The sequence below is a fragment of the Lolium perenne genome, chromosome 2, assembly GCF_019359855.2.
Source record: "Lolium perenne isolate Kyuss_39 chromosome 2, Kyuss_2.0, whole genome shotgun sequence".
Classification (NCBI taxonomy): domain Eukaryota; kingdom Viridiplantae; phylum Streptophyta; class Magnoliopsida; order Poales; family Poaceae; genus Lolium; species Lolium perenne.
The window spans coordinates 301,047,859-301,075,622 of record NC_067245.2 but is presented as its reverse complement, the minus strand read 5'-3'; the positions used below and the strand labels follow the sequence as shown (position 1 = coordinate 301,075,622).

Below are 27,764 nucleotides of genomic sequence, written 5' to 3'. Positions count from 1 at the left end.
TGGATGACTTTATCGACATAATGTGTTAACTAGTATATTTCTCTAATACTCTTAGATCAATTAGCCACACAACTCATTTACAAATTTTAAGATACAATATTATGTATTCAACTGAAATGTTCAATTTCGCTCAAAAAAATTATATTTCGCAGGGAAAACTTCATTTTTTCTATAATTTTGTTTGATGCATTGCTTAGAAAACATTTGGTTGGACTAAATTTCCCCTATATCCAAGAAAATAATAACAAAAAGGCAATCCATGGTGGACTAATATGTAATCATAGATATGTTATACTAGCGTATTCTTATGTATTTAAATCTATTTTAGTATATTTAAATATCTTGGTAGAGATTTAGAGCATACTGTTGGTTGGAGTACATCTTTATAGCAATAAAATACTTGTCGATACTAGTGCATGAGTGTATGGGATCTCCACAAGTGTCGAGATCATTCGCATTGACCTTTTTTCTTGTTCTTTCACGGAAATTTTCTTTAATATGCCTTAATTTCACGTTGTTTATGAGGTTCAACTTGTTTTTTTTAGGTTCAACGTGTTGGTTGGTAACACCCGTCACCGATATTTCTTCGTATTTGTGTTTTACCAGAATATGCAGTAAAATTGGTTTCAACAAACACATTGGAAAACTTGAAACTTTCTATAGTTTAGACTCTGAAACATGGAATTACAATCTAGGTCGCCCTCACCATACACGATCTAGGTCAACGTCACCGGACACGATCACCAAAAGTCGCCCGAGCGTAATTAGCGGTTAGCGGAAACCGTCACACACGGGACAGACATGGAAAGCACTTTGTTAATTGTCATTTTCGAACTTGTCGGTACCAGTTCAGGACGAATGAGGCCTGGCAAAGATAGGTTCTTGGTTACAGCGGTTTGCGCCTTTTCACAGGCTAAAACATACCAGAAACAAATCAGCGACATTGAGAGTCGGAGGAGCATATTTAGGGAGAAGTGAGACACTATGAAAAGGCTAAAAAAAAACCGTTTCCCGGACGTGGAAGTTTGTCTGAACATTGCTGCTTGTTTATGTCTATATTACATCATGCTGTATCTACACCGTAGCCTATTAAGATGAAACCATATCCCCAGAACGAAGGTAAGATACAGAAGCAGCGGGGCTCCAGCCGGCCCACAAAGGCCGACTTGATCTATTTGTTCTTTGGACAACAATTACAGCTTACAAGTAACTCTAAGACAAGAAAAATACAAGTGATTCTAAGACAAGAAAATTGAAGCATCGAAGTACTCCTGAGATTATTTCTTGAATTTAAATTCTAGGCTTGCAATGTTTCACCTCCTGTGGTTCTGGCGGTTCTAGATCTTCTGCTTGAGCACTTGGCGGAGCTGCAGCTTCTGGCTCACCATCCGCGCCTCCATGAGCTTCTCCTTCAGGCTGTGCTTCTGGGACGTCCGCGGGTACTCCATGCAGCCCCTGAACCCCCGGTTGAATTGGATGTTCATCGAGTCCGGCGAGCTCCATTGCTCGGCGCTTGGCGGACTGAGGCCTATCTCTTGCATGCCGCTTTCAATGGTAGAATGGGTGCCGACAGATAGTCGTACGTTTGATGATCTGCCGTTTAGTGCCTCCATGGCATCTTTCTTGCAGACATCACTGTTCTTTGGACGAGATGACTTCCAGAGCTTTGAGATGGCTGACTCTTTCTTCTTGGGCTGGCTCATGGTTGTCAGGTATGCATCAGCCAAATCATCCTTCAGCTTCTCGATCTCCCCATACTCGAAATCGGTTCTGCTGGTCCAAGAAATGCTACCGTCAAATATCTTGTTGACCGATGACTCGCTTCCGTCAGGTGAACCACTTGAACCCTGCATTTCTTCGTGGCTTATTGTTTCCCAGCTACTGGCATCTCCATCATCACTCTCATTGTGAGGCTTTTTATTCGCGCACACCTTGGCCGGCTTTTCCAGGAACATATCTGCCATTGGGCTAGCCTCTTGGATTTCTGATTCACATACGGTGGAGCTGTTGTTGTAGCACTGCTCGATCTCCTTAATGACAGGCTCGTCACTTGGGCGCAGCTCTTCAAAAATTGAAAATATGTCTTCTGATGCTGCTGGTGGCTCATACCTGAATTCAGGCTCCTGTGCCCTGACTGACTTGATCGTCTGTATTATTTTCTCTGCTTCTTCCACCACCTTGACGTCTCCTCGAGAACAACTGCATGCTGCAATAAAAGCCTCAACATCCTGTTGCAGTTTGCTCAATTCTGTGTATTTGGCATCCAAAGTGAGTTTTGCATCGACAAGCTTCATCTGCACCCGTTCTTCACGCCACACCTCAGCCATCTGTAGCATCTTCCGCTCCTCATCCACCTCCTCTCGCAGCTTCATCGAGTCATGTTTCAAGGCCTCGATCTCGGCTTTGTCTTCCTCCACCTCCCTTGCTAGCTCGTTGCACACCTCCTCGGTGAGCTCACGCGTCTTCCTCTCCTCATCATACTCTTGCAACAACTGGTTTGCCGACATCTTGGTCTCTTTCAACTCACTGACGAGCTTCATGTTGATCAACTCCAGCCGCCTCCTGTTCTTCTTCTCATGATCAAGGTTTGCCTTCATGTCTTCAAGAACAGCGCGCACCTTCTCATGCTCTCTACTCTTCCAAGCTGCTTTCTCCTCTGCCAGCTTCTTAAACAAGTGGTCAAGTTTCTTCTTAGTTGAGCGGCGCTCACTTTCCAGCTCATCCACCCGATCACGTGCTTGCCGGAGTTCCAACTGGAGGTTAGCGACATAAGATGCATCCTGCTGCTCGTTCAGAAGATTTAGTTGGCTGGCTATCAGATAGGCGTCATGCGATTCCATCCCTTTCATGTTCTCAGGCTCCCATTTTGTTGCTTTCTCCATAGTGGTGACAGGTAGCATAGGTGAAGCACCATGAAACTGTACCTGCAGAATTGAACCCGTCAGATCCTACGAATGAACTTACATGAAGAGTAGTCAAGATTACGGTTGGCTTATACTCACCTTGTGGAGCTCTTCACTCTTTGGCTGCAAGACAGAAATGGGGCTTGAAATCTCATTCTTAAGATTCTGGTGACGACCCACAGTATTCTGTTTAAGGAGCTGGACTTGTAGATGCCTCGGGATATGCTGTCATATGTCAAATAAAACAAGGTAAGTCGCAAGCAGAAGAAAATCCATCAGTTTGTACACTAAACCTGTCGATACATGTTCATTCCCAGTTCAAAGATTAGTCAAATCCACCCTAAAATGTTCCAAACCCTCAATCAACCGCCAAAACAAAGATGATCTGCGTGTATTCATGTTACTGTTTCTCACTGTGTGGCTGTTCGTAAGAGACACAAAAGGCTCCCACCATCCATGTACGACCAAAAAGGTGAAATGCTCGAAAGACATCCTCAAAAGACAGAGAGAATCTATAGAGGGGAGCAAACTATCATGACATGCTGATGCAGACCCCCTTCAAATGAGAGCATGTACAGTGAGTTCAAATTCCAACCTACATTGCTACATCTACAGTGTAGTGAACATTCATCGCATTTAACCTGAGATCCAATCAAATCATCTGATGGAGCAAGAACAGTCTCGAATTGGATGAGAAGCAGCTAGTGGCTTTACATGGGCCAACCTAGCTGAACCCAGGATGCACATGTTCGTTGCTGCACGGCACACGAGTTCAGCACAATCATTCCGGCCCTAAACTAAACAAACAAGATTTGGACCGCAGCTACCCAATCACGCCCACCAATCCATACGCCAGATCCAACCGTGCCCTTCCCACAAGCCATCCGCTGGCTGAAAGGGAAATAAATGGCTCTTCACCGGCAAAAGGGCAAAAAACATACGGACGACGCATTTGTGGTCGCACGGGCCTGGAGAGGGGGATCCTATGACTGGGCCCCGGTTCGGGATCACATGACGAGATCCGAGCGCAGAGAAATGCAAGCGCCTTTCGGATCAGTAAATTCGTGGGACAGCCATCACGGCCCTTCCCAGTGGGTGTCTCCATTAAATGGAGGTGTGCTTCAGCCTTCAGCGCGACGCATCAGCGTTAATACGGCCACTAAATGCGTCGACGCTGCAGCGGGTAGGGGTACTGCGCATACTTCAGTGGGGAGAATGGGACATGGATTCGTAGATTTGACTGCATCAAGCGAGTCAAGGCAATGGAGTAATCGGCAGATAAAAATAGCAAACAGATGTAGGAGTACAGAGTTTGATGGAGAAATCACCCGGAAAATGGCCGAAACGTTTGCAAGAGATCTGAGTGTTATTAGAGCGAGGAATGCAGAGCTAAGTCAGCAAACCAGAGTTATATTTCTGGTTCCCATTGGTTCAAGCTAAAAACATCAAATCGGGACAAAAACCTACGGAGCAGCACAAACATCTACGAGTAGCTGGATTTGACTAACGCGATTCGCTAAACACGCCATGGTTAGCTGGAGCAGCGCGCAGGAAACAAACTGTCGGCAGGCAAAGCACTCGACAAATCAGACGAAGCACGAGGTTCCAATGCATGAACGCATCACCGCTTTCAGTTGGAGTAGAAACGAATCCAAGGAAAAAAAAAAACCAAGCGCACGGGCCGGCACGCACCTCGAGCCCCACGTGAACCCTGCCCTCCGCGGCGCCTCCTTCGCCGCCCGAGCCACCGACGACCGCCTCCGGGGGCCGCAGGCGCCACACCCCGGCGGCGAGCCTCCTCACCGACACATCCCGCGGCGCCTTCTCCCCCGCGCCAGGGCCAGGCCTGGCCCCGGCCGCGGCCGCCTTGTCCCCGCGCTTCTCGGGTGGCGCCCCATTGCCGGTCCCCGTGTCCCAGCGCAGCAGCGGCGTGGCGGGCCCGCTCCGCCGCCCGCCGCCCGACCCCGGGGCCTTGAGCGCGCGCCGGCGGAGGCGCCGCGGCGTCCGGAGCGTCGGCGCGGGGGGCGGTGCCGCGGCGGTGGAGGCGGCGGAGCGGTTCCTGGAGCTCATGTTGTGCGGCGGGCAGGGGTTGGCGCGGGGAGCTCCCGCGACATCGGAGGGAGGCGAGCGCCGTGCGGAGGTGGAGAGAGTCAGAGAGACGTTGGATGTGGCAAGTTGTGAGGCGTTGGGAGACGGGGCGTGGTGGGGTGGAGTAAACTAGAGAGAGGTTTAGGACGATGCGGCAGTGGCGTGGTGTTTTGGCCTTGGGGAGCGTGGGGGTGGAAGTGGAAGGACGGATCTGGGCCTGGCCTCGCGGGATGGGAACCGGGAAGGGGATTGTCCTCTTGTGGGTGTTTCGGCTCCGCTCATGCAGTGTGGGATTTTTGAGTGGAAAAAGATCATTTTAACCCATAGACTTGCAAGAGTTCAACGATTTAAACCCTGGTGAGGCCCAGGAGTTCAATTCATCATCTCCACTTCCTATGTTGTTACACTTTATATGGCGACGGGCGGTTGATCGGCGGTGCTGCGATGATAGTGAAGACACGACAAAGACAGAGGTAATATCAAGGATGCCATCCTCCTTCGGCCGTCGTAGTTTACCATGTAGTCGCGCTTGCAGGGCTAAGGTCTACAGTGGGTAATTTGGGGGTGATTTCGGTGATGGAGAATGCTAGGTTTTTCGTTGCGGTTTTGCCAATGATTGTGTTTGGGGTAGCATTTGTTTGCTTATATGCATGCACGGTGTTTGGCTTTTCAGTTAAATCATGGACCAAATTGAGATTTTGATTGTGCAATTTCAATTCGAAGGCGTGCTTGTTGAAATTGGTCCAAGTTTGGACTATGTTGGAGGAAATGATGCTCTTTGAGAGATGGAGAGGGACAAACTCGCGATGCAGGAAATGAAAAGGTTTTTTCGGAATGTAATGTTGAATTGAACGAATCGATGAAGTTGTATTTCCTTCTTGGGATGCCTTTATAAAGTGCAGATTCTTACTAATAGCTACTCTATAAGTCGTCTAAGAATTACAGAGAAGTCAACACTTTCTTATTTTGCCCAAAAGTATATGCAAAAAAATATTAACAATTATAATTCTGAACTAGTACCAGTAGAATCACCATAAAGTATCTTTTTTAATGTGTCCATTCAATATTTGTAGAAGTAGATATGTTTTTCTAAGTATTTAGTTAAGGTTAGTGAGATTTAAATTTTAAATAATCTTTAGATGTCTGATATTTTAGGATGGAGGAGGTATTAGTCTATTTCTACGTGTAATGCATAGATGTGCGAAAAATACTTGTACATACATGTACTAGTAACACTGAGTTTGGAACCCCCATTGGTCGGATCCTACCTACATCCGTCACTGATCTCATCTAAGAGCATCTCCCCAGGAATGCTCCCATGACTTTTTTTTCATCCGGATTGACGAAAATGGCCCAGTCACGTCCCCAACTTCTTGTTTTCGTCTGGATTTAGGCCTAAATCCGTCCGGACTCCCCAGGCCATCCTCGATTTCCCGGGGTGCCGTCGGGGACTCCGGATGGAGCAAACTCCGCGCTCTGGCTCGCGTGTCAGTGAGATTAGCCAAAAACTGGATGTCCGTGTGGGGGAAAACGGCTGAAAAATCGTAGCTCCCCATGCCAAAAATAGTCCAATCCAGATCAATTTCCATCCGAATTGTGCCCCGGGGGCTCCAACGGCTGGGATGCTCTAAGACACCATCGAAAAGTGCCTCTAACAGAAGTTCTAGGGCTGCAACCTATGAGGCCGATTGGCCGAACGCATCAGGTCACCGACTCACCGCTCCACGTGCCGCCAAGACGGAGGGCAGGAACGGAACGGAACGGCCATGTCTCCCGTCCCTCCCGCCGAATCCGTCCACCCAATCCAGTCACCCTCCAGATCCAGGCAAGCAAGCACACCCACCACGTCGTCTCGCCGTAACGTGGCCGCCGCGTGCACGTGCGCGCCCCACCTGTTGGGCGTTCGGACATATGCCGATGCGGAGCTCTCGTGCGCGCGTGGGGACGCGGGAGAGAAGAAGGCATCCGAGGGGCGGAGCACGAGGAGATGAAGCTAGCGCTGCCGTGCCACGCCGGACGTCGGATGCTCGGAGCTGGAGCCCGCGAGTCAGCGCACGGGGAAGACGACGCCGTGGCCCGTGCGCCTCTGTCTGTCTCTCTCGTCTCGCCTGGTGCGTCTGCAGCGAGCAGGGAGGCAAGCAGCGCTGTAACTTTTGCTGCGGCACCCAGCGCTGGCTGGCTGGCTGTGATTGTCTGCCGATGGAACAGTGTAAATTTTGAAATTTAAACCGACCGAGCGTGTGATGTAAAATTCGGGCGGCACAACTCACAAGTCACAACACAGCGACGGTAGCTACATTGATCTGTGCCTGTCAACTTCAAATCACACACACTTACTACTTCATTCGTCCCAAATTAAATGACTAAATTTTATTTATACGCATGTTGGTAGACTAGATAGGTTGAAGCATATGTTGGCAGCTCATGTAACTATAATTTATAAAATCTCAAAGGTTCACATGCAGTCCTCCAGTCCTCCTCTGCCACCACCGGGGGGCGAGGTGCCATGGCACCCCCTTCAAAAATACAAAACCCTTTTTACCTAGCAGTATTTGGGCTAACCTTGTGTATGTACTAGGTGCCAAACAAGCTAAACTAACAAATACTTACGATCAAAACTTGAAACACCGGTCTATTTTAGGTTAAATGTGAAGCACGATGGGAAACATTTCAAGCTTGGCACCCCCGCCGATATTGTTCTAGATCCGCCACTGTCTGCTGCCACACAAATCGCGCTATGTGGCTCGAGTTCAAGTTTGAACCTAGTTTTTGGAAGACTGATTTTTGCTCGGTGCACCGACTGAAGGTGTACGTCTCGGTCGACCACTCTCTCGGCCTTTGTCTCTTTGCGTCACCCTTTTGGCTTCCTCATCCTGCCATTAAGGTTTTTAGGAGGCGTTTTGGTGCAATTGCTTGCCTTTGTCCGTCTGCTTCCTCGCCAACTTACGGCCGTTCGATATCCACCTCGCCGGCTTACTTTCTCGACAGATCCGTCGACTTGGATAAACCATGCGTGAAAACAACAACGACCATGGTAATGCTGCGGTGGCGGCCTTGCTGGCCACGATGTACATGATTTTCATTTTTTCGAAATGGGGGAAATATCGCCCTAGCTTCTGCATCCAAAGGATAGACACGACTTTTTTTTATTAGATTATTCACAAAACCTTACAAGAACAATACAAAAGATCAACCTCGAAGCCACCTCACTAAACCTACAGTGGGATGAAGGGGGTGACAATACACCAACTCACATCATCCAAAAACCAAATGCCTTCCCAAACCGCCCAATAGCAGGTGAGAAGCACATCCAGTCAAGCAGACTCTCCGCGCACGCCAACGCACACGCCACAGAAGTTGCTACCGCCGTCTTCCTCGACTCCATCTTCAAGAGAGATCATCGCATTAACCTTGCAAGACCTGCCATCGATGCCACCATGACGCCAGATGACTCCACCATCCTGCACGCATACATCATCCCGCATCCGTCGTCGATGCCCTGCAGCACCATGCCACCGAGACTCAACGCCAACAATGTGGTAGATGAATACCACTTCACCAACATCCCCCAACATCCAGCAGCTGCTCCAAAAACGATGTCCCAAGAGGTAGAACGATGCAGGGCGCGTTGCCATCGTCCGATCCGGGAGACCCAGATTTAGGGATTTCCCCAGAGCAGCACGAGTGTGTAGATGCAGGCTGCGACAACGATGCCTTCAAGAAGGTTATGACGTGTAGCGCCGCCATCACCCGCCAAGACCGGAGTCAGAGCGCGGTTTTCACCGGCAGCCACACATCCCCACCTCGCCGAGCGTAGTGCCGAGGCAAGCAGATGGCGCCTCCATGAGCCACCACCACCGTCCCTCAGATGTCGTATCCGCAGAGGACACCCTCGCGCCACCGCCGGCAAGATCCAGGCCCGACAGCCTAGATCCAGCCCGCAGCGAGCCGCCGCCGACCCCCCACGCAGCCGCCGTCGAGCCACCTTCCTCGCAGAAATCGGCCGAGCAACCACCACCGCCCTTGCCGCCACCTGCCTGCGCCGCCCGGAGACGCGCAACCACCACTGTCGCTCGTCGCATCGCCGCAGCAGGCCATGCCCGCGCCGGCACGCCGTGGCACCCGACGGACGGGCCACGCCCTGTCCCGTGGGAGACTTCCCACGCCCCTCCGCCCGAGCCAGAGGACGAGAGGACCTCGCCGCCGACGCCGACCGGGCTTTGCCCGGCCTCATATCTTACCTTCACTCATTCTTGTTTCATATGTATCCAGTTTTATGCATGTGGCTAAGTCGGCTAGTGCTTGTGTGACGTTGATTTCGCTAATAATTGAATTCACTTAAAAATTTTCTAATGACCTTAGCACACATTTTGGCATCTAGATATGTGTGTATAGAGATAAAATGGAATCAATCAAATTTAGATAGAACTAGTAGATGTCTCGTTCGGCATCGTTTATGATGTTAGGAGGGAGACAACTAGGCGTAAACAATGTCGACTGTCGAGTCCGAGACAGTGACCCGAGAGAATACGATGTACGTAGTCGCAGACAAGATGAAGGGAATACGATGTGGTAGCACGTACGTACACAGGCAGGCAGCTGAACTGAAAGCCTGATGAAGGGAATACGATGTGAGTTGACGTCGGGTAAGCGACGGAACCCGGCGAATTCATTTAACTGTGGATACTCTCGCTCTGCATCGGGGCATGTGGCATTGTCGTCTCTAACTCCGAGTAGGCGAGTACCATCTCATCATTGGTGTTCGGTCGGCGTAAGTTTGCTCCGTAATTGCAGGCGTAGATCTGAGTCAAGCGCCCACATGGATGTTTTTCTGACCGGCCGATGGATCGATCGGCCTGCAGAAACTGGAAGTTGGAACATTTTGTCTGAAGCATGGTGGTTAGATCGATCGTGAAACAAAGGGTAGTTGAGCAGATCCACAGAATAGCACGGGGTACTTGCTGCAGTTACAGTCAACATCAACCGTATATGTTCAGTTTTCGCAAAACAGAAACCGTTTATATATTCAGTTTGCACTTCACGGTGGGAGCGCTCTTTCTATCTTGGTAACGAACCTGAATCTGTCCAGCACTTACGCTTTGACTCTATCGCTGCTAAGCTAAACAAGCTTTTGCAGCCGCTTGCTTATTCTTTTTTTCATGTGATGCTGCCTACTTGTTTCGCTGACCTGTTCCAGTGGTGGCCGATGAAATTTGCCTAACTTCACCGATGCCAAGAATACTAGTCGTTGTCGACGCCGAGTTGCTTGCTCCTGCTGGAGCCACGGACGTGAGAAATCATCACACGGTTATCTGGGACAGAACCTCTCCCATGGATGCCTCTGACGAAGAACGGCGTTCAGATTCTGATGAAACACACCAACTGGTTCCCTGCATCTATGGAGTAGCTCTAGCGTTCGGTGGCCCCTGTAGGATGTGCTGCCTGTACCCTTCTCACTGTTATTCATGTTATCTGTTTGCCTTCGCTGAGTGTGCCGCCTTGATGGTGGTCATCTCTTCCAATGACAACTTGGAGCTCCAGCGTTTGTCCTGCAATATGAGGCTGTTCATTGGCAGGCTACTGGCATGCAAGATTCAGGATGTTGCAGATGAAGAACCTGCACACGAGGAAAGGGGCTGCCCCTATCCCTTGTTTTTCAGCTCAGTTTGCTGCAGCTACTCGAGATGCAAGCCAATGTGGTGCTGGTGGTTCTGCCCAAAATTTGATTTTTTTTTGTTTTGAAAATGGGCGTTTTATTACTTAATCAAACAATTACATCCGGTCTCTGCATAACCAGGATGCACATAACCGTTCGGGAGTCACAAATAGTTCCAAAGAAAAAAGACATAGGCGAATTACATATCATTCATGAGCAATTGTAGAACGCCTAAGATGATGGTGGAGGCTCAATCCGTAGATTATGCTGCCATCCATGTATGAAAAAAGTATACCTCGCCGTATCTTCCAACCGTGTACAGACCTCCGTAAATAGTTCTCGGTTCTCCACTCTCTGTAGCGCAGACCACGAACGGAGAGTAGCGGTGCATCTGTATATAACCTGCAAAAGGGAACAATTCTTATCATTAATTTTTTTTTATCATTTCTGCATAGTCATAGCGACCATATAAAGGCAATCGCTCCCACCCTAAGAAGCGTTCTAAACCTGTGATCAATACCATCCCAAAATTTAATTATTGGATGGGAGGCCTATATGTGCTGCGACTGCTTTGTGCATTCTCTTGTTCAGTTTTACGTCGTCGCCAACAAACATTTGGTGATCTCCATCAGTTGGTATGATATGCACAATCTTCATGTTTTGCTTATCCTGAAGATCCCTGGGTTGTGCTTCAGACATGTTATATTTGCTGCTCATTGTTGGAAATGGCAGATTGGAATTAGATTGCTTAGTGTGAACTTGTGGAGCCATGTTAATATAACTGATGCAGTTTTACCAGATAAGTTTGTTCGCACACAACCAGGAAGATTCAAGGGCAGCAAAAACCATCCGTTTTACTCATACACAACAAAGGGGATTCACGGGCTGAAAGTATATTGGAATTGCCTATATGCTTGCAAGACTATCAATGGTGGCAACAATTTACGGGTGCAGGACATATTCTTGACGAGTTCAAAAGACACATTGTTTTACTTGCCAGATGATCACTTTGTAGAAGATGCCGTCCTTATGCCGTTCGGGCTATGTCACCAGAGTTGGACTACAACACCTCTGTCGTTGATCCCAAAATTTAATAACAAGGACCCGCTGAGATTGAGCTCGGTGATGGTTCATCAAAATCTTCAGCTCAATCCACCTAAGCCTCGAGTGCATACGCCAAATGGACCGTCGGGAGAACCACCTGCAGGGCATCAATTGGTATGGATCACGATAGAGGCCCTTGAAGATTGCAGATTCAGCAATATCGAGTCTGGGTTGTCGACAGATGAACGATCGCAATTTGGCTTCATATGCGATCTTCGGTATCAACTACATGTGTTTAGATCATCTTTGTTATGTGGCTGCTAGGGTTTGGGAGGGAGAGAGAGGGCTGCGAGGGCGCGAGGCCCACGGCCGGTGGCAAGAGGGAAGGGATTTCCTTCTTAATTCTTGCTTCATTAGATTGATACGTCTCCTCTCCTTATATAGAGAGGTTTAGTTGACCCCTAAGCAAACGATCCTTATCTCTAATTAACCCTAAGACTAACGGGCTATACCGCCAGCCCAAGCCCATTACGTACTCTAACAATCTTTCTTTCTTGTTGTGCGTTTAGACACCTTTGATCCCCAATCGACGCTTTGTCGCCGAGGAATGTTGTACTCTGAGCTTTAGTGTTAATATGTTTCCCTGTTAAAAAAAAGTTATATGTTTTCTCTACAATTCAGTCTCGAGAGATGCCAAGTGTAAACTTGGTTCCATTATATAAAAATGGAACCTGCAGCGTAGAGATGCAGAATGGCGTCAGATCCCGCCCGCTCCCTAGTCAAAATCACTTTTTTCTATCTCAAGAAAACTTAAAAGATTTTTGTGTTTCATTGCATTCGAAAGATAGAGTTGTTTTACAATCCTCCTAAGAGGCAGGGTACATGGTGGGTTTGTTTACATCAGTGCGCATCCCAGATCGTTGGCAGGACTACTCCCAGACCCTTGGCGCTAGCTTTTGCCTGAGACACAACTTCATCGAAGATTGCCATGACCAAGGCTTAGGACCGGGGCTGGGCTCTGTTGAGTTGCGGTGTTTCCACATCATCCATGGCGTCAACAAAATCCCTTATGTTAGTTGTAACTTCTTTTTACCTAAGTAGTTTAGTTCGAACTAGCCCATATTTTAGCGGGCTTATGCGTCCGCTTGCAACCCTGACCAAGGGCAGTGATCATTTTTCTCTACAAAAATGTAGCATCTAAAATCACAATAAAATTCAAGATTTCTATTTTATTTATGTCGGAGTGATGAAGATTGTCTGATTGAAAGTTCCGACCCTCTTTTTGTGGCTTAGTTGTGTATTATTCCACGTTTTATCCCGTGCACCTGTTTCATAACAACATTGTCGTGCTCACCTATCTAACTTAGCTTTATTGTATGGTCCATGTTCTATAATGTGATTTAGTTCAACTATATCGCTCGAATTCTAAAGTTGTGTTTAAAAAATAAAACCCGTGTGTGGAGTTTACAATATTTTTTGGGAATTTATATGTGAGAAGTGATCAGAGTTCTGTTTATTAAGATTTTCTAAATTATGTTGATTTTACTTTAGATTAAAATTTGAACTTGTAGTACATTGTTGTAGCATAATCGAGATTATAATCGTATGATTTTTAAAGAAGATCACTCATAATCGAGTAAGAATGCATGAACTATAAGAGTTTTTCTTTCCAAGATTTTTGTGAAATTAATGTATTTTTTAAAATTATGTGGTGACATGTGGCATCCTACTTGCTACATGGGCTACAAAAGTGGTCCACGATGTTGATAAAAGGGTAAATTTTTAAATAAAGTAAAATATGAAATATTGTGCAATCGTGAAGTAAAATATAAAAGTGATTGCATAATAAAGTGCTAATGCGCGAATGGTGGAAGTTACTGTAGAAGTCATTGTTTTTTCATATTTTATTGACATGTTCGTTAATCACTGATTTTTTTACCCTAATAATATGTTCACGTTCTATAGTATCATCTTACATTAAACAAAACACCTAAAATCAAAAGGAACTGTAGTTAAATTATATTAGCTGCAAATAAGCACTGGAAGGAGTTCTCTAGGCTAGGTTGCAACTAACTAATTTAGATATTCTTGGTATACCAAATAATTCGAAACAGATTATACCTATTGGAGTATTAAAGCTATGTTGACCATTAAAGTTGCACATTCATATGTTTTCCCTTTGGGGGAAACAAATAAATGAAAATTATAATTTTATTTTTTTATTTTTCTACCGTTTGTTACCAGATATTATATTTTTCTCCGAGGTTTTCTTGCCATATTGTACAATGTTATGCAACATACTTTTATGTGAGATTTTTTACTACAACCATAATAACACGAAAAAGGCCCAAAAGTTAGTTGGGTGTACCTACACCCTAGATCATTTACGATTTCCGTAATCAATTATAGTTTTGAGAATATTCATGAATTGTTTGAAGCCTTCGAAACCTAATCAAATTTATTTGAGTTTTAGTACCGATATATTTGATTAGAACATGGTCAAGAGGTGTTCTTATCTTTGTTGGGTTGGAGTTAACTATGAAAAGGTTTAAATTGTTGGCAAATCAATCTTTTCACACTACATGGAGACCATTTTTTTAACCCATGACATAGTTTGAGCATGTTGTCAAAAAATGTTACCTCAAGGCTAATAACTTGTCATCGATGCGTCTACACTACTTATACAGAGTAGCAAATACATCTTTTGAGCTATCATATTTTTTTAAAGGCAACTAATAAATACATCTTTTGGACTAAGGGCCTGTTTGGTTGGGCTCTGACTGGCTGGTTGTGCAGGAGAAGCTGCTGTGCAGGAGAAGCTGTTTTTCGAGTTTCACTGTTAGGTAATTTAGCTGGCTGCGAATAGATGAATTGTCTGAAATACTCCAAAATTTCGATAACGTGTATATGTTCTAATTTAAAATATTGATCACTATAAAATACCGTGAATATTTTCACATTTATTCTCAACGGAGCTGAAAATACCCCAGAATCGAAACTAACTGTTGCGGTCAGAAACCCACCGGCGAGCAGCGACGGGCAACAAAGTAGTGCCGGGAGGCTCCCAGGACTGCGGCTGGCCCTGGTCCCACCGAGCGACGGCCCGCAAAGACTCGGCACGCACGTCCGATGCTGGTGCAAGGGCGTGCCACCTGACCTATACCTGGTCAGGAAGGTGATGGAGATGCCTAGCTTAGTTTCCTGCATGGCATACACGTAAACATTAAATACGAGCCTCGATCGGCTCTCAGGTTGTCCTGTGAATCGGCTCAAAGAGCCGATCCACCCATGATTCGCACAAGGTGTACGAATATATGGTGGTCCTGCTTGATCAAAATAAAGCTAAAACGACCTAATACGATTTAGGGTTTTCACCGCATAATCGGAACATCCTACTCGTGATTGAGCCTCGCGGCCACGCACGGTAATAGTAAGCCAATCCTAGACAAGGCCTAAAAACCAACACGAAGTTGATCCCCGGAACATCCTGTCTAGGGTTAGCAAACTACACCCTACGCGCCACTGGATCCTTCAACCCTTTGTAAGGCCTAACCATGCAGATATTAAACTAATCCTTGAAGAACAAGGAGCAACCATAACGGATCGGATCTACTAAATAATGATCAAGCGGGGTGCCGCCCCTACACCTAAGATAGGTGTAAGGGCGGCTAGACGTCTCAGGGTTGCACCACGACAGCATATGATACGAAGAACAATGCTAACCCTGACACGTCTAAGATAACTACGTTGCTCGCCATCAAAAAGGCTTCAGTACGAGCAACGCATGAACAGCGAATAAACTTGTACTGCCTAGGCAGCATGATGCTTACCCGGAAGAAAACCCTCGAGACAAGGGAGTTGGCGATGCGCCTAGATTGGTTTGTGGTGAACGTGATTGTTGTTTATTTCATAAACCCTAGATACATATTTATAGTCCGTAGACTTTCTAACGTGGAAATAATCCCAACCGTGCACGAGCCAAACTCTATCTAATCGATAAGTATCCTACTATATTACAGATACACGGGCAAACTAGCCCAAACTTTGCATATAAGGCCGATTCACGTATATTCTTCCATGTATATTCTTCAAGCCCATCTTGATCGCGGCCCACCTCTGACTCGGTCAAATTCTGGTGTTAACACATGCCCCCCTGGTTTTGGAATTGGTAATTCCAAAATCACTCTGCTTTTCTTCGTCGGGTCATGTCGTGGCAGAGCAGAACCGTCGCAGCATCCTTCATCGTGATGTCTTGCCATCTCAACTTCTCTGCAAGATTTGATAGCTTTAGCATCACTTCCTCGGAAACTGCAATGGTATTAAATCTCCACGAGGCTCTCCCTTATTTAACTGTGCCGACCGATTCGCCACTTTATCCCCTTGCTCTGCTCCGGCCATCGGCACCTAAAAAACCCTCTTCCCCTGCAGCAATGTCATCCTCTTCCTCCATCTCCTCAGGCCTCTCCCTCCAGTATTCCTCCTCGAGCGAGCAGGAGTGGAACTTTGATCATGTGCCAGACGGCCCACCCGAAGCACTCGTCGGGTCAGATGGTGACCTACCTCTGACCGATGGGGAAGACGACCTCAAGTTCCTGATCGAAGGGGAGCTGAAGAGCGAAAGCGAAGACGACCTCCACCCCTGGGTGAAACCCACCTCCTCCGACGGGAAGGAGGAAGAAGAAGAAGTAGAGGAAGAAGAGGAAAAGGAGGAGGATGATTCCTCCTCCTCCGCTGGGTACCCGCCGGCAAAGCGATTCCGCGCTTGGGCGGACAGCGAGGACGATGATGATGACGAGGAGGAAGAGGAAAAGGAGGAGGATGATTCCTCCTCCTCCGCTGGGTATCCGCCAGCAAAGCGCTTCTGCGCTTGGGCGGACAACGAGGATGATGATGATGACGAGGACGAAGAGGCTCCGGCCGAGGGCTGGGGTAGCAGCGACGAGGAACTCTCCGAGACGGCCGGCAGCGGCGATGCCGACGACGAGGCCAGCGAGGACTAGTACAGTAGGACTAGTAGCCCCTGAGCAATCGGCTCTTCTTTTGTTTTCCCTTTCTTGAGCAATCGGCTCTTCTTTTGTAAAAAACCCCTCTTATTATGAAGAAGAACTTTTCAGCTGATTCTGTCCTTTCACCAAATTTACCGATTGCTAAAATAAGTCAACAAATTACGAGCCGACGGCAGCGCACCGTTCCTTGCCATGAAAACGCGAGCAGAGCCAACTCTATTGTTTATCCAAATGGTAATCTGTGGCCTGTCCGCAAGGGCAAAACCCAATTCCCCAAAACGCCACTTGAACAGATCCAACCCACGGCCATACGAACCTCAGATGTCAATCGCGCAGGTTCGCAACTGCAATGCATCCATGGGCAGCACCATCCAAAGCCCACGCTATGGTTCCCAGCCTGAAGGTGATCCTTAACTGCCTCTTACTGTCCGAACATAGCGCCTTGCTCTATCTTTTCGCAGCAACAGAGACGGTTCTGACTCTGTAGATGATGGCGGCTTCCCTTTCAGCAACTCTAGTAGTCTTCCACTGCAACAACTCACCGCTTTCGAAGAAGGTTATGGTGCAGGGTCACCCGATGACACTCCAATCGGCTTCTAAAAACAGAGCATCTACCAGGCCAGCTGCCCCCCGAGCCTCAGTCAAGGCGAGACTAGCGGTGAGGATGCACAGACCAAACAAAGGGCTTTGAGCTCAGGTAATCTGAGACAGCCACCATGCAGAGTCAGCCAAACTTGCCCCCATTGATCACCTTTCTTCCGCTGAAAGCCGATGTTGTAGACGAAACACCAACAGCTTAATGAGAAAGAGGCTGCCTTGCATGCCAAAACTGATGCTTCGACGATCGCTGAACTGGCGCAAAGGGTTGGAAGTCCTCGAAGAGAAGGTTCGGGCACCGAAATCGGCTCCTTGCAGCTGAGACAGCTCTCATTGTTCACCCCCTTGAGGAAGCAGAAGGCCTCACAGCTGAACTGGGCTTTGGTGAAAAATCCGCGTCTTGAACACGCAGCAGGTAGATGGCTGTGTAATTGTACTAGAGTCGATGGCTGTGCATCGGCTTTGTTTCTTAGCTCTAAAGTCGATGTCCTTGCATCGGCTGTATACCATGAGAAAATTTTTTTTACTGGCCGATTTTCTATCGGCCCCCAATATTTCACTGCACATGTATCGCACATGTCCCTCTGATTAGGTGCCCCCCCGAGCCGAATCTGTCAGGTAACTGCAGATATCGGCTCTGTAGTTAGCCAAGGCACTGTATTTGAGCGTCGGCTCCGTTAGGACTAATGTTGACTCTCATCAGCCGACGTAACCGCTGCCCATTATATCGACGTTGAACACAGGCAGACTGTGTGGTGAGGATAATTTTGGCCGATTGCTGGAATCGGCCTCCATGTTGATCGAATCGCTCAATGAAGGTTTTGCAATGTTCCTCCATAGATCTTCGGGGCCGATCCCAAGGATCGGCCTCGCCACGTTTGTCCATAGGTTTGTTCTTGCTACACGGTCAGGCCGGTGGATAAGACCAGCCTAACCCCATCCTTTGTCACGTCGATGCGCTCGCAGTCGTCCAAATTGATGCCTGAGAGTGGCTCTTGGCCTGCTGTTTCCCAAGCGTTCATGCCAGCCGTTGAAATCTCGGCTGAGTCATCTGCCTGGACGACCTCTACCTCATCTCCATCCCACTGTATTAAACATTGGTGCATCGTGGATGGAATGCAACAGTTGGCGTGGATCCAATCTCTTCCGAGCAGGACAGCATAGGTGCTCTTGCTATCGACAATAAAGAACGTCGTAGGGATGGTTTTCCTTCCTACGGTCAGATCTACGTTCAGAACACCTTGTGCGTCAGACGCTTGGCCGTTGAAATCGCTCAATGTCACGTTGGTCTTGATCAGATCCGAGCTAGAGCGTCCCAACCGACGTAGCATGGAGTATGGCATAATGTTGACTGCCGCTCCGGTGTCCACTAGCATCTTGTTGATAGGCCTCCCATCGATATAACCTCGCAAGTACAGGGCCTTCAGATGTCTGTAGCTTCTTTCTCGTGGCTTCTCAAAGATAACTGGCCGTGGGCCGCAGTCAAGTTGTGCCACGGGTGCCTCGTCTAATCCTGGAGCACTAAACTCCGTCGGAAGGATGAACACCATGTTTGTGCCAGCCGATGTTTCATCATCGGCTTTCCTTTGCTTGGGGCGCCACTCCATTTTTTGTGGTCGACCCTCTTCATCCAGGGTTCGTTGAATTTTCGCGGCCAGATCAGGCCGCGCCTTCCTTAGCGTGTGCAGGTATAACCTTTCGGCTTCCTCCAAGCCACACAGTCGCTGAACCCTACGCTTTTGGGAACGGCTGAGTCCATCAGGGCACCACCTTGGCCGGTGGTACCTGTCTTCTTCTTCTTCATCGTCGTCTTCCAAATCCTCGAGATCTTCCTCCCGAGGGGACTCAGCGTGCTTGTTCCGAGGCGGGAGAGGCCCTAGACGTCGGAACACGGACACGTTAGCTGCATCCTTCCTCTTCTGTCTACATTCTGGGCAGTTGCCGATTGTAGGCAATCGGCTCATTCCTGAATCCCAGCAGTGTCTGAAGAAGGGACAGTCCCAGTGCCTATCCTCGTCGTCTTGCTCCCTTGACTTTTCCTTGGCACGGCGCTCGTATTCCTCCTCATCGCGATCATGCCGACGATGTCTCCTGGCATCCCTAGCCAGACGATCTCTTTCACCATCGTCGTTGGGTCGTCGGCGTTGGTCATACTGACTCACATACTTGTTGAGGAGGTGATCAGAGAGAGATCGCTGATATCTCACATTCCTTACTTCTCCCTCTGTGATGTAGCGCTTGCCATCGTGACGGAGCCGATCGCGTGGAGCGGCCTCCTCTGTGTCCTTGCTACGAGAGCAGCTGCCCTCGTCTCCGTCCTTACCAGAGTGGTGTCCAGGTCCTACCATGTTGATGTTGAATGAGAATCCTGGCTGGCACCCTCCAGGGTAAGTGCACTCCACCATGTTAACGGCGGGGAAGGGGTGAATGTCGACTTTCATGGCGTACTGGTTGAAAATTAGACGTCCTTGTTCTATCGCCATTTGGATCTGCTGACGCCACACCCTGCAGTCGTTGGTGGTATGGGAGAACGAGTTGTGCCATTTGCAGTATGGCTTTCCGTTCACCTCCTGTACCGTGGGGATTTTGAGGCCTTCGGGTAACTTCAACTGCTTCTCCTTAAGTAAGAGGTCAAAAATTTGCTCAGTTTTAGTTACGTCGAAATCAAACCCTCTGGGCGGATCTGGTGGCTTAACCCATTTGCAGGACACGAGGGTTGCCCCCCCCGAGTCCATTCAGCCACTGCTACCTCTTGATCTCCCGCAGAGCCTTCGTCTTCATCTGCCTCAACCAGGACTACCGCACGCTTGAATTTGTCCTGGTACAAGTCTGGGTGGCGCTGTTCATATAACGACAGTTTCTGAACCATGTGCGCCAGTGAAGGGTAGTCTGCTTGGGAGGCCATATCCTTGATTGGTGATGCAAGGCCCACCACTGCCAACTCGACTGCTTCTTTTTCGATCACACGAGCCGAATAACATCGGTTCCTAACAAGTACGAAGCGGCGGACGTATTCTGCACGATTTCTCCCGCTTACGACGTACTTGTGCTAGGTCGGCAATGCCGGCCTCGGAAGCCTCTGAATGATACTGCATGTGGAACTGCTCTTCCAACTGCTTCCACGACCGGATTGAGTCTGGTGGCAGCGATGTGTACCACCCGAAAGCCGATCCTGTGAGGGACTGCGCGAAGAACCTCACACGCAGCTCATCTGCCGCTGAGATCGTGCCCAGCTGTGCCAAATATCGGCTCACATGCTCGATGGAGCTGGCACCATCTGATCCATTAAACTTGGAGAAATCAGGGAGCCGATATTTGGGTGGTAGCGGGATCAACTCGTACTCGTTGGGGTACGGCTTGGAATAGCCGAATGTCCTCCTTTTCGGCACCATGCCGAACTGGTCTCTCAGGATTGTACTGATTTGATCCGCGGTGCTGGCTGCAGGAGTCGAACTCTGAAGATTCGCCGGAGTGGCATACTTAGCCAGCCATGCTTGCTTTTCCATCTCTGAGCCAACTGCAGGAGCTGAGCTCTGGAGGTTTGTCGGAGTGGCATACTTAGCTAGCCACGTCTGCTTCTCAAGATCTGTCGCTGAAGTTCCTCCTGCTTTTCCAGAAGTCCCTGCTGTTGCAGTCTGGTTGGTGAGCGCCCGATTCTTTGCGATGCAGCACGTATGTGCACGTGTAACCGTGAGGGATCTCCTTAGGCGCCTCATGCAAGAACTGGTAGTCGCTAGGGTCACCACCGATCTTGTAGACGACGTATGCCGGTGAATTCGGCACTTCTGGTGCTGCCAACGCGAATGGCAGCGGTGGACGGGACTGGAGTGGCATCTCTCCTTGGTAAGTCCCGAGAGCTGGTCCTGACGGAGAGTACTGATGCCTCATGATTTCCTGGATCACCCGAAGAGCGACACGCTCCAAAGTGTTCACCAGGCTCTCAGAATGGCGGTGCAGCGAGTGAGCCACCATGTAGTTAATCTCTACGACGGGGACTGGTGCGTTCTTCTGACGGGGCGGACAGGTCCACTCCATCGAGCGCGCCTTCAGGTGAGAACCCTTTCCACCTGACGCCATGTGAGCGGGTTCTGTGAAAGGAGCCGATGAGGTCGGCTTCGAGGATCGCTTTGACCTCGTCATACTTCTTCTTGAGCTCCTCGGTCAGATCCTCGTACGTGACTGGGGTGCCGTCCGCCATCTCAGATGTAGACGGCGATGCGGTTGATGTCGATGATGGTCCCACCGGGCGTGCCAGAATGTGTTGCGGTCAGAAACCCACCGGCGAGCAGCGACGGGCAACACAGTAGAGCCGGGAGGCTCCCAGGACTGCGGCTGGCCCTGGTCCCACCGAGCGACGGCCCGCAAAGACTCGGCACGCACGTCCGATGCTGGTGCAAGGGCGTGCCACCTGACCTATACCTGGTCAGGAAGGTGATGGAGATGCCTCGCTTAGTTTCCTGCATGGCATACACGTAAACATTAAATACGAGCCTCGATCGGCTCTCAGGTTGTCCTGTGAATCGGCTCAAAGAGCCGATCCACCTATGATTCGCACAAGGTGTACGAATATATGGTGGTCCTGCTTGATCAAAATAAAGCTAAAACGACCTACTACGATTTAGGGTTTTCACCGCATAATCGGAACATCCTACTCGTGATTGAGCCTCGCGGCCACGCACGGTGATAGTAAGCCAATCCTAGACAAGGCCTAAAAACCAACACGAAGTTGATCCCCGGAACATCCTGTTTAGGGCTAGCAAACTACACCCTACGCGCCACTGGATCCTTCAACCCTTTGTAAGGCCTAACCATGCAGATATTAAACTAATCCTTGAAGAACAAGGAGCAACCATAACGGATCGGATCTACTAAATAATGATCAAGCGGGGTGCCGCTCCTACACCTAAGATAGGTGTAAGGGCGGCTAGACGTCTCAGGGTTGCACCACGACAGCATATGATACGAAGAACAATGCTAACCCTAACACGTCTAAGATAACTACATTGCTCGCCATCAAAAAGGCTTCAGTACGAGCAACGCATGAACAGCGAATAAACTTGTACTGCCTAGATCGTAAGATGCGATCTAGACAGCATGATGCTTACCCGGAAGAAAACCCTCGAGACAAGGGAGTTGGCGATGCGCCTAGATTGGTTTGTGGTGAACGTGATTGTTGTTTATTTCATAAACCCTAGATACATATTTATAGTCCGTAGACTTTCTAACGTGGGAATAATCTCAACCGTGCACGAGCCAAACTCTATCTAATCGATACGTATCCTACTATATTACAGATACACGGGCAAACTAGCCCAAACTTTGCATATAAGGCCGATTCACGTATATTCTTCCATGTATATTCTTCAAGCCCATCTTGATCGCGGCCCACCTCTGACTCGGTCAAATTCTGGTGATAACACTAACTTGGATGTGTCCGTGGTTCAATTAGTACTCCGTACAAAGAAACTGCATTCTCGCATTTATACTCAACGGAGCTGCAGGAAATACAACTCCGTAGTACAAAGAATTTGCCAATTCTATAATTGGAAAATTTGACAATTCATCTATTTGTAAAGGAAACCACCACACCATCTATTTGCAATTCTATATTACACTGTTTGTTAAGATTTTATTTGTGCGGGGTCGATTTGTCCCTTTCTTATCCTCTACGCTCTTACCGAACATTGGGCTCCATATTGGATTTGGTAATGTCAAATAAAAGTTGAGAGCCAAAATCGTAGAATTCAAAATAATCCTAGAATACATATTGACGAGATGTAAGCTAAAACGCAATACTCCAATATCTCTTACTTTCTAAGATCAAAATCAAATCAAAAGTTTTTTTTAAAACCTATGATTAGTTTCAAATCCTAAATAAAAACACCAAAGATTTAAATAAAATAATCATAAATTTGAAGCACTGAATTCAAGATTTAGAATTTTTTTTTGCGGGTAAGAGGTTTAGGGCTCCTTTGATTCAAAGGATTTGCATAGGAATTGTGTAGGATTTGGTTTCTATGGGAAAAATTCCTTTACATGTTGTTTGATTCATAGGAACATATCCTATAGGAAAAATTCCTATAGGAATCTTGTAGTGTAATTCCTATAGGAAAAAAGCATTAGCTCATACCTCATGAAAAAATTCCTTTGCTACCATCAAACAAACTTCATCTTCCTATAGGTTTCAAGTAGACATGTCATTCCAATCCTATACCTTTCCTATTCCTATGCTTTTCATATCCTTTAAATCAAAGGAGCCCTTAGAAGTTGGCAACAGATGAAAAAGTTAACACACCACGATCCACAGCTCAGTGAGAGCCGAGAGGGCACAAGGGATAAGATGCCTCCACGCGTTTTTGGAACATTTGGAGCACTTTATTCTGGCCTAGCTGCACTAATTGGATAGATGTCAAACTCAAGCCGTGTGTGATAGGCTGAGAGTTGCAATTTGCAAGAGGATAATACTAGCATGGTTGCCATTTGAGATCTCACTAAAGCAAAATATTCTTGGGAAGAAATAGTATGAAATGAAAAGAGAAAGTGAGGGGGTCAAAAAGAAAAAGAAAACGAAAGCCGCCTCGCCTGACCTTAGCCGTCCCGTCCCGAGTCTCGACCCCAACCTGGCCGCTTCCACCGTGCTCCTCCTCCTCCCACCGCCGCCCGCCCCGCCTCGGCTCCGCCCAGCGCGCCGCCTCCTGCTCCTCCCGAGGCCCCGCCTCCCCGCCGCTCCTCCCCGCCCCGCCTTCAGCCGCGTCCCTCCCGCCGCGCCGCTCTCCCTCGACGACGGCACCGGTTGCGGCACTTCGCTGGTCCTGCGGCGGCGGCGGCGACGCGGTCGGGTGGCGCTGGTGACCGCGACCTCACCGGTACCCGCGGTACGTTGCTCCTGTTTTTTTTTTGTGCTGGTAGCGAATCGAACGGCGAATTCAGGGACGAGCCCCGATCTGGATCGATTGATCGGGACGAGGGTTTCATGAACGAATTCCGTAGCTATCTATGGTCAGCAATGTCTATATGTAGTGGTAGCATTTTTTTTTACCTGGAGATATCTTACCTATTACGTGAGAGGGTATTGCTCGATCAGTCTGCGAAATGATGCAATGATTTTACAGGAATCCAGAGAAGGATACTCATCTCATTTAAGGAACTGCCAGTCTTCTAGCAGCTGGTACCTCCTGGCTTCAATGGCGCAGCCAGCAGCTAAAAAGGCACCGTCGGTGTACCTGTACATCCCCAATCTCATTGGTAAACCTCTGGATGATTGATTGTTTACATATCAGTATGTCACTCTGCTATTGATCGTAACCAGTGTACAAATGCCATTTTAGAAGAATTTCCATTACTATGCTGATTATATAACTCCTCAAGTCCGCATTTAACTATGCTGGAAGATTCTATCGCTTTGCTACCATTGCGTGTCCCCCTCTTTAATCTAAGTTCTTATATTTACATCAGACGTGTCATTTCTACTTGCACCATCATCACCATTTTGCACTAAGTAGCATGCCGGGAAATGGTAGGAACAAAAAGGAAGTAATGAACATATTATAGTATAATTAGCATAAAAGAATGAATGCCACTGAATATTTGGAAGTTTGCAATGTTTTCCACGTAAAATTGTTGCTGGCATGTGGATTTAAAGCGTATATGTTAACTTATGATAACTTTTATTTTGCAGGATACCTCAGGATCATCATGAATTTCATTGCATTTGCTGTGTGCTATTCCAACAGGACACTCTTTGCTATCCTGTACTTCTTCAGGCAAGTCCCATAAATTTACCCAAGATAAGCTGTCTTCATGATCTTATGCAATTATTTTATCTCTATGATTCTAACATCTCTGTAAAATATCAGCTTCTTCTGTGATGGCTTGGATGGTTGGTTTGCCCGGAAGTTTAATCAAGGTAACAAGTTGCATCCCTTGTATATTTAGCGACGTAGCCTGCCGTGCAGAGAAGAGTGATTTTGCGGCCTTTTTGTATGTTGAAACTTTGGCGTTTACACTTTACCTAACTTTGCAGAAGTAAATTGCAAATAATTACCACAGCAAAATCTGTTCATGCCCTGTTTGAATGAGATTTTTGTCATTTAATTTACCTGTATATAATATAATAGGTAAGTTTTTTATGCTATCTAACCTCTTTATCCTATTCCATGTATCAGCATCAACATTTGGAGCTGTGTTGGACATGGTAACAGATAGGTACTCCTTGAATAAACCATTTAAAGCTGTATAGGCCAGGTGCAAATATTCTGCAGCATGAAATAGTTTCATTTCTCATATTGATCTACTTCAGGGTTAGCACTGCTTGTTTATTGGCGCTTCTCTCACAGTTTTACAGGTATATAAAAGTAGAGCTCAAAGCACTTCAATCATTGTATATCGAATATTGGTACCTGCATTAATTTCCTTGTATTATTGTATACCACATTGTCCCTTGAAAGTGCAATTTTCTTTTCAGACCTGGCTTGGTTTTCATACTGTTACTTGGGTTGGACATTTCAAGCCACTGGTTTCAAATGCACAGGTTAGTTTTCTCCACCAATTTTGCGCAACTTGTCCCATTGACTTCTGTTCTCCTGGTACCCAATCCTGTCTCGTAAAACACAAAAGGAAGATAATAAATACAAACACCAACTATGCTAACTATGCAAGTATTATGTGATGGTATATGCTGCATACATTATGTGCTAGTTGTCCAAGAGTTTCTTATGTTCTATTTCGTTTCCTATATCTACTATTTATACATCAATTGCTAACCATCTGTTGACATATAATTTCTGTACTAGTTCTTTCTTATCAGGCAAGGCTAGCCACAAAGATGTGAAGCACACAGAGAATGGGCTTCTGAAATTATATTACGGTTATCGGCCATTCATGGCCTTCTGCTGTGTTGCCTCTGAGGTATATGGCTCTTCACACTTAAAACAGCTTGCATGATTAACACGGATTAAGGAAATACAACATGAGTACTGTTTGGGATGGTATTTGGTTGGGTGAGTTGAGTGATAGATGGGGCATAGCATGCATACATATGTGATTTAATACCTTGATACATGCCATTTTTATGTGACCAACACCAATCAAATGAACAAGTCCATTGTGTATCTGTAGTTATGCACATGAAACTGATATAACAAACATATATGTCCATCCAAACGCCACTTGGCATATCCAGTACTCATTTACACATCTGACCAGCTAACTCCTATATACATATTCCATCTTACCTACAAAGCTTTCAACTTACAGGTTCTGTACATTATCCTCTTTCTCTTTGCTGATGAGAAGAATACAAGCTTGCTCAGTGTAAGATGCCATAATCTCTATAGCTGTCTTCTCTAAATCAAGCAGTTAGCATGCAAGTTGCTGAGCATCTGCCATTCCTGTGTGCTACAGGTGTGCAGAGGTATTCTGAAGGAAAGTCCCCTTATTGTCTTCGTGTTCATTTCAACTCTAATCGGTTGGGCCCTAAAACAAGTGATCAACGTCATCCAGGTAACAACTTTAGTGCAGCTAACTGGTATTTGCACATCTGAATGTATCCAGGTTGATCTGTAGTCGTGCCATTGCTAGATTGTTAGATGTTGAACAGCTATTGCTTAAGTAAAAAATGCCTTTTATTTTGCGATTCGGCTATAACATTATTGTACTTGCTAGATGCAACCATGTTGTTGCTAGATGTAGAACAGCTATCGCTGAAGTAAATGCCTAGAGTTATTCTTTTGCGTTAGGCTCTAACAGTCTTTTACTTGTGGACTGTAGTTGTAGGTATATACTGCTAGAACAATGGGTTATTCCTTATGATACTGACAGTGTTAATGGATATCCTTCGATATGAAGCTCAAAAAGTTGATATTGATTGATGTACCTTTCCTGATTGCAGATGAAAACAGCTGCAGATGCTTGTGTTGTGTATGATTTGAAAAGAGGCAAGTGAGGAAGCAGGACCCAGGTTTAGTTTTTATTTGTGTTGGCAACTTGGCATGTCCAAGAAAAACATACGGTCAGGCGGGCTTGGTTGTAAGGCACATATGGTAGCTCCTTGATGTATCTCTTAACATGTCTCTGGTCTGGGGGTTAACACGCTATGGGAAAAGCAGCGTGAAAAGAAAAGGGAGAAACGCTAAAACATGGAGATTCAGATTGACAGGTTCTGTAATGTGTACATCTTTTCTATGTGGTGAATTCGATCTTTCTTTCTTTCCGTACCAGCATGGTGCTTTGTTTCCAGTCAGAAACGATGATAGTGCCTACCTCTTATTGTACTGGTATACCGACAGTGTTTACTTGGTTGTTTTGCTGGAGATTTGCTCCTGTTACAAAAGCTGACTCGATTTGCCTTTTTTCCTTGTGTAAAAAACCCTGGGCTTTGAACATGTGATAATCCACTGATGCAAGCCGAAATTCTAAGCGAGTGTTTACCTTCTCGCAGTCTCTGTGGGCACTTTCTCGGGGGATCTAGTT

General features: G+C 47.1%; 2 protein-coding genes across 3 annotated transcripts; one reads left to right on the top strand and one right to left on the bottom strand.

Annotated features, from left to right (window-relative positions):
- Positions 1 to 1,014: 1,014 nt before the first annotated feature.
- LOC127336022 (uncharacterized) lies at positions 1,015 to 5,117 on the bottom strand. Of its 2 annotated transcripts, none has more exons than XM_071826772.1 (3): positions 4,596 to 5,117; positions 3,003 to 3,128; positions 1,015 to 2,918 (listed from the first exon to the last, which is right to left on the bottom strand). In XM_071826772.1, the coding sequence occupies exons 1-3, from the start codon at positions 4,971 to 4,973 to the stop codon at positions 1,338 to 1,340; spliced, it is 2,085 nt and encodes a 694-aa protein (XP_071682873.1). In that variant the 5' UTR covers positions 4,974 to 5,117; the 3' UTR covers positions 1,015 to 1,337. The 2 variants fall into 2 exon arrangements, with proteins under 2 accessions (XP_071682873.1, XP_051218726.1); XM_051362766.2 differs by having other exon boundaries at positions 1,015 to 2,924; positions 4,596 to 5,114.
- Positions 5,118 to 23,806: 18,689 nt separating this feature from the next.
- On the top strand, positions 23,807 to 27,504 carry LOC127336023 (probable CDP-diacylglycerol--inositol 3-phosphatidyltransferase 2). Its single transcript, XM_051362767.1, has 11 exons — positions 23,807 to 24,169; positions 24,407 to 24,539; positions 24,973 to 25,057; positions 25,151 to 25,200; positions 25,460 to 25,499; positions 25,594 to 25,638; positions 25,759 to 25,824; positions 26,087 to 26,201; positions 26,550 to 26,606; positions 26,697 to 26,795; positions 27,184 to 27,504. Exons 1-11 carry the CDS (start codon positions 23,822 to 23,824, stop codon positions 27,235 to 27,237), a joined length of 1,092 nt encoding a protein of 363 aa, XP_051218727.1. The 5' UTR covers positions 23,807 to 23,821; the 3' UTR covers positions 27,238 to 27,504.
- Positions 27,505 to 27,764: the final 260 nt, after the last annotated feature.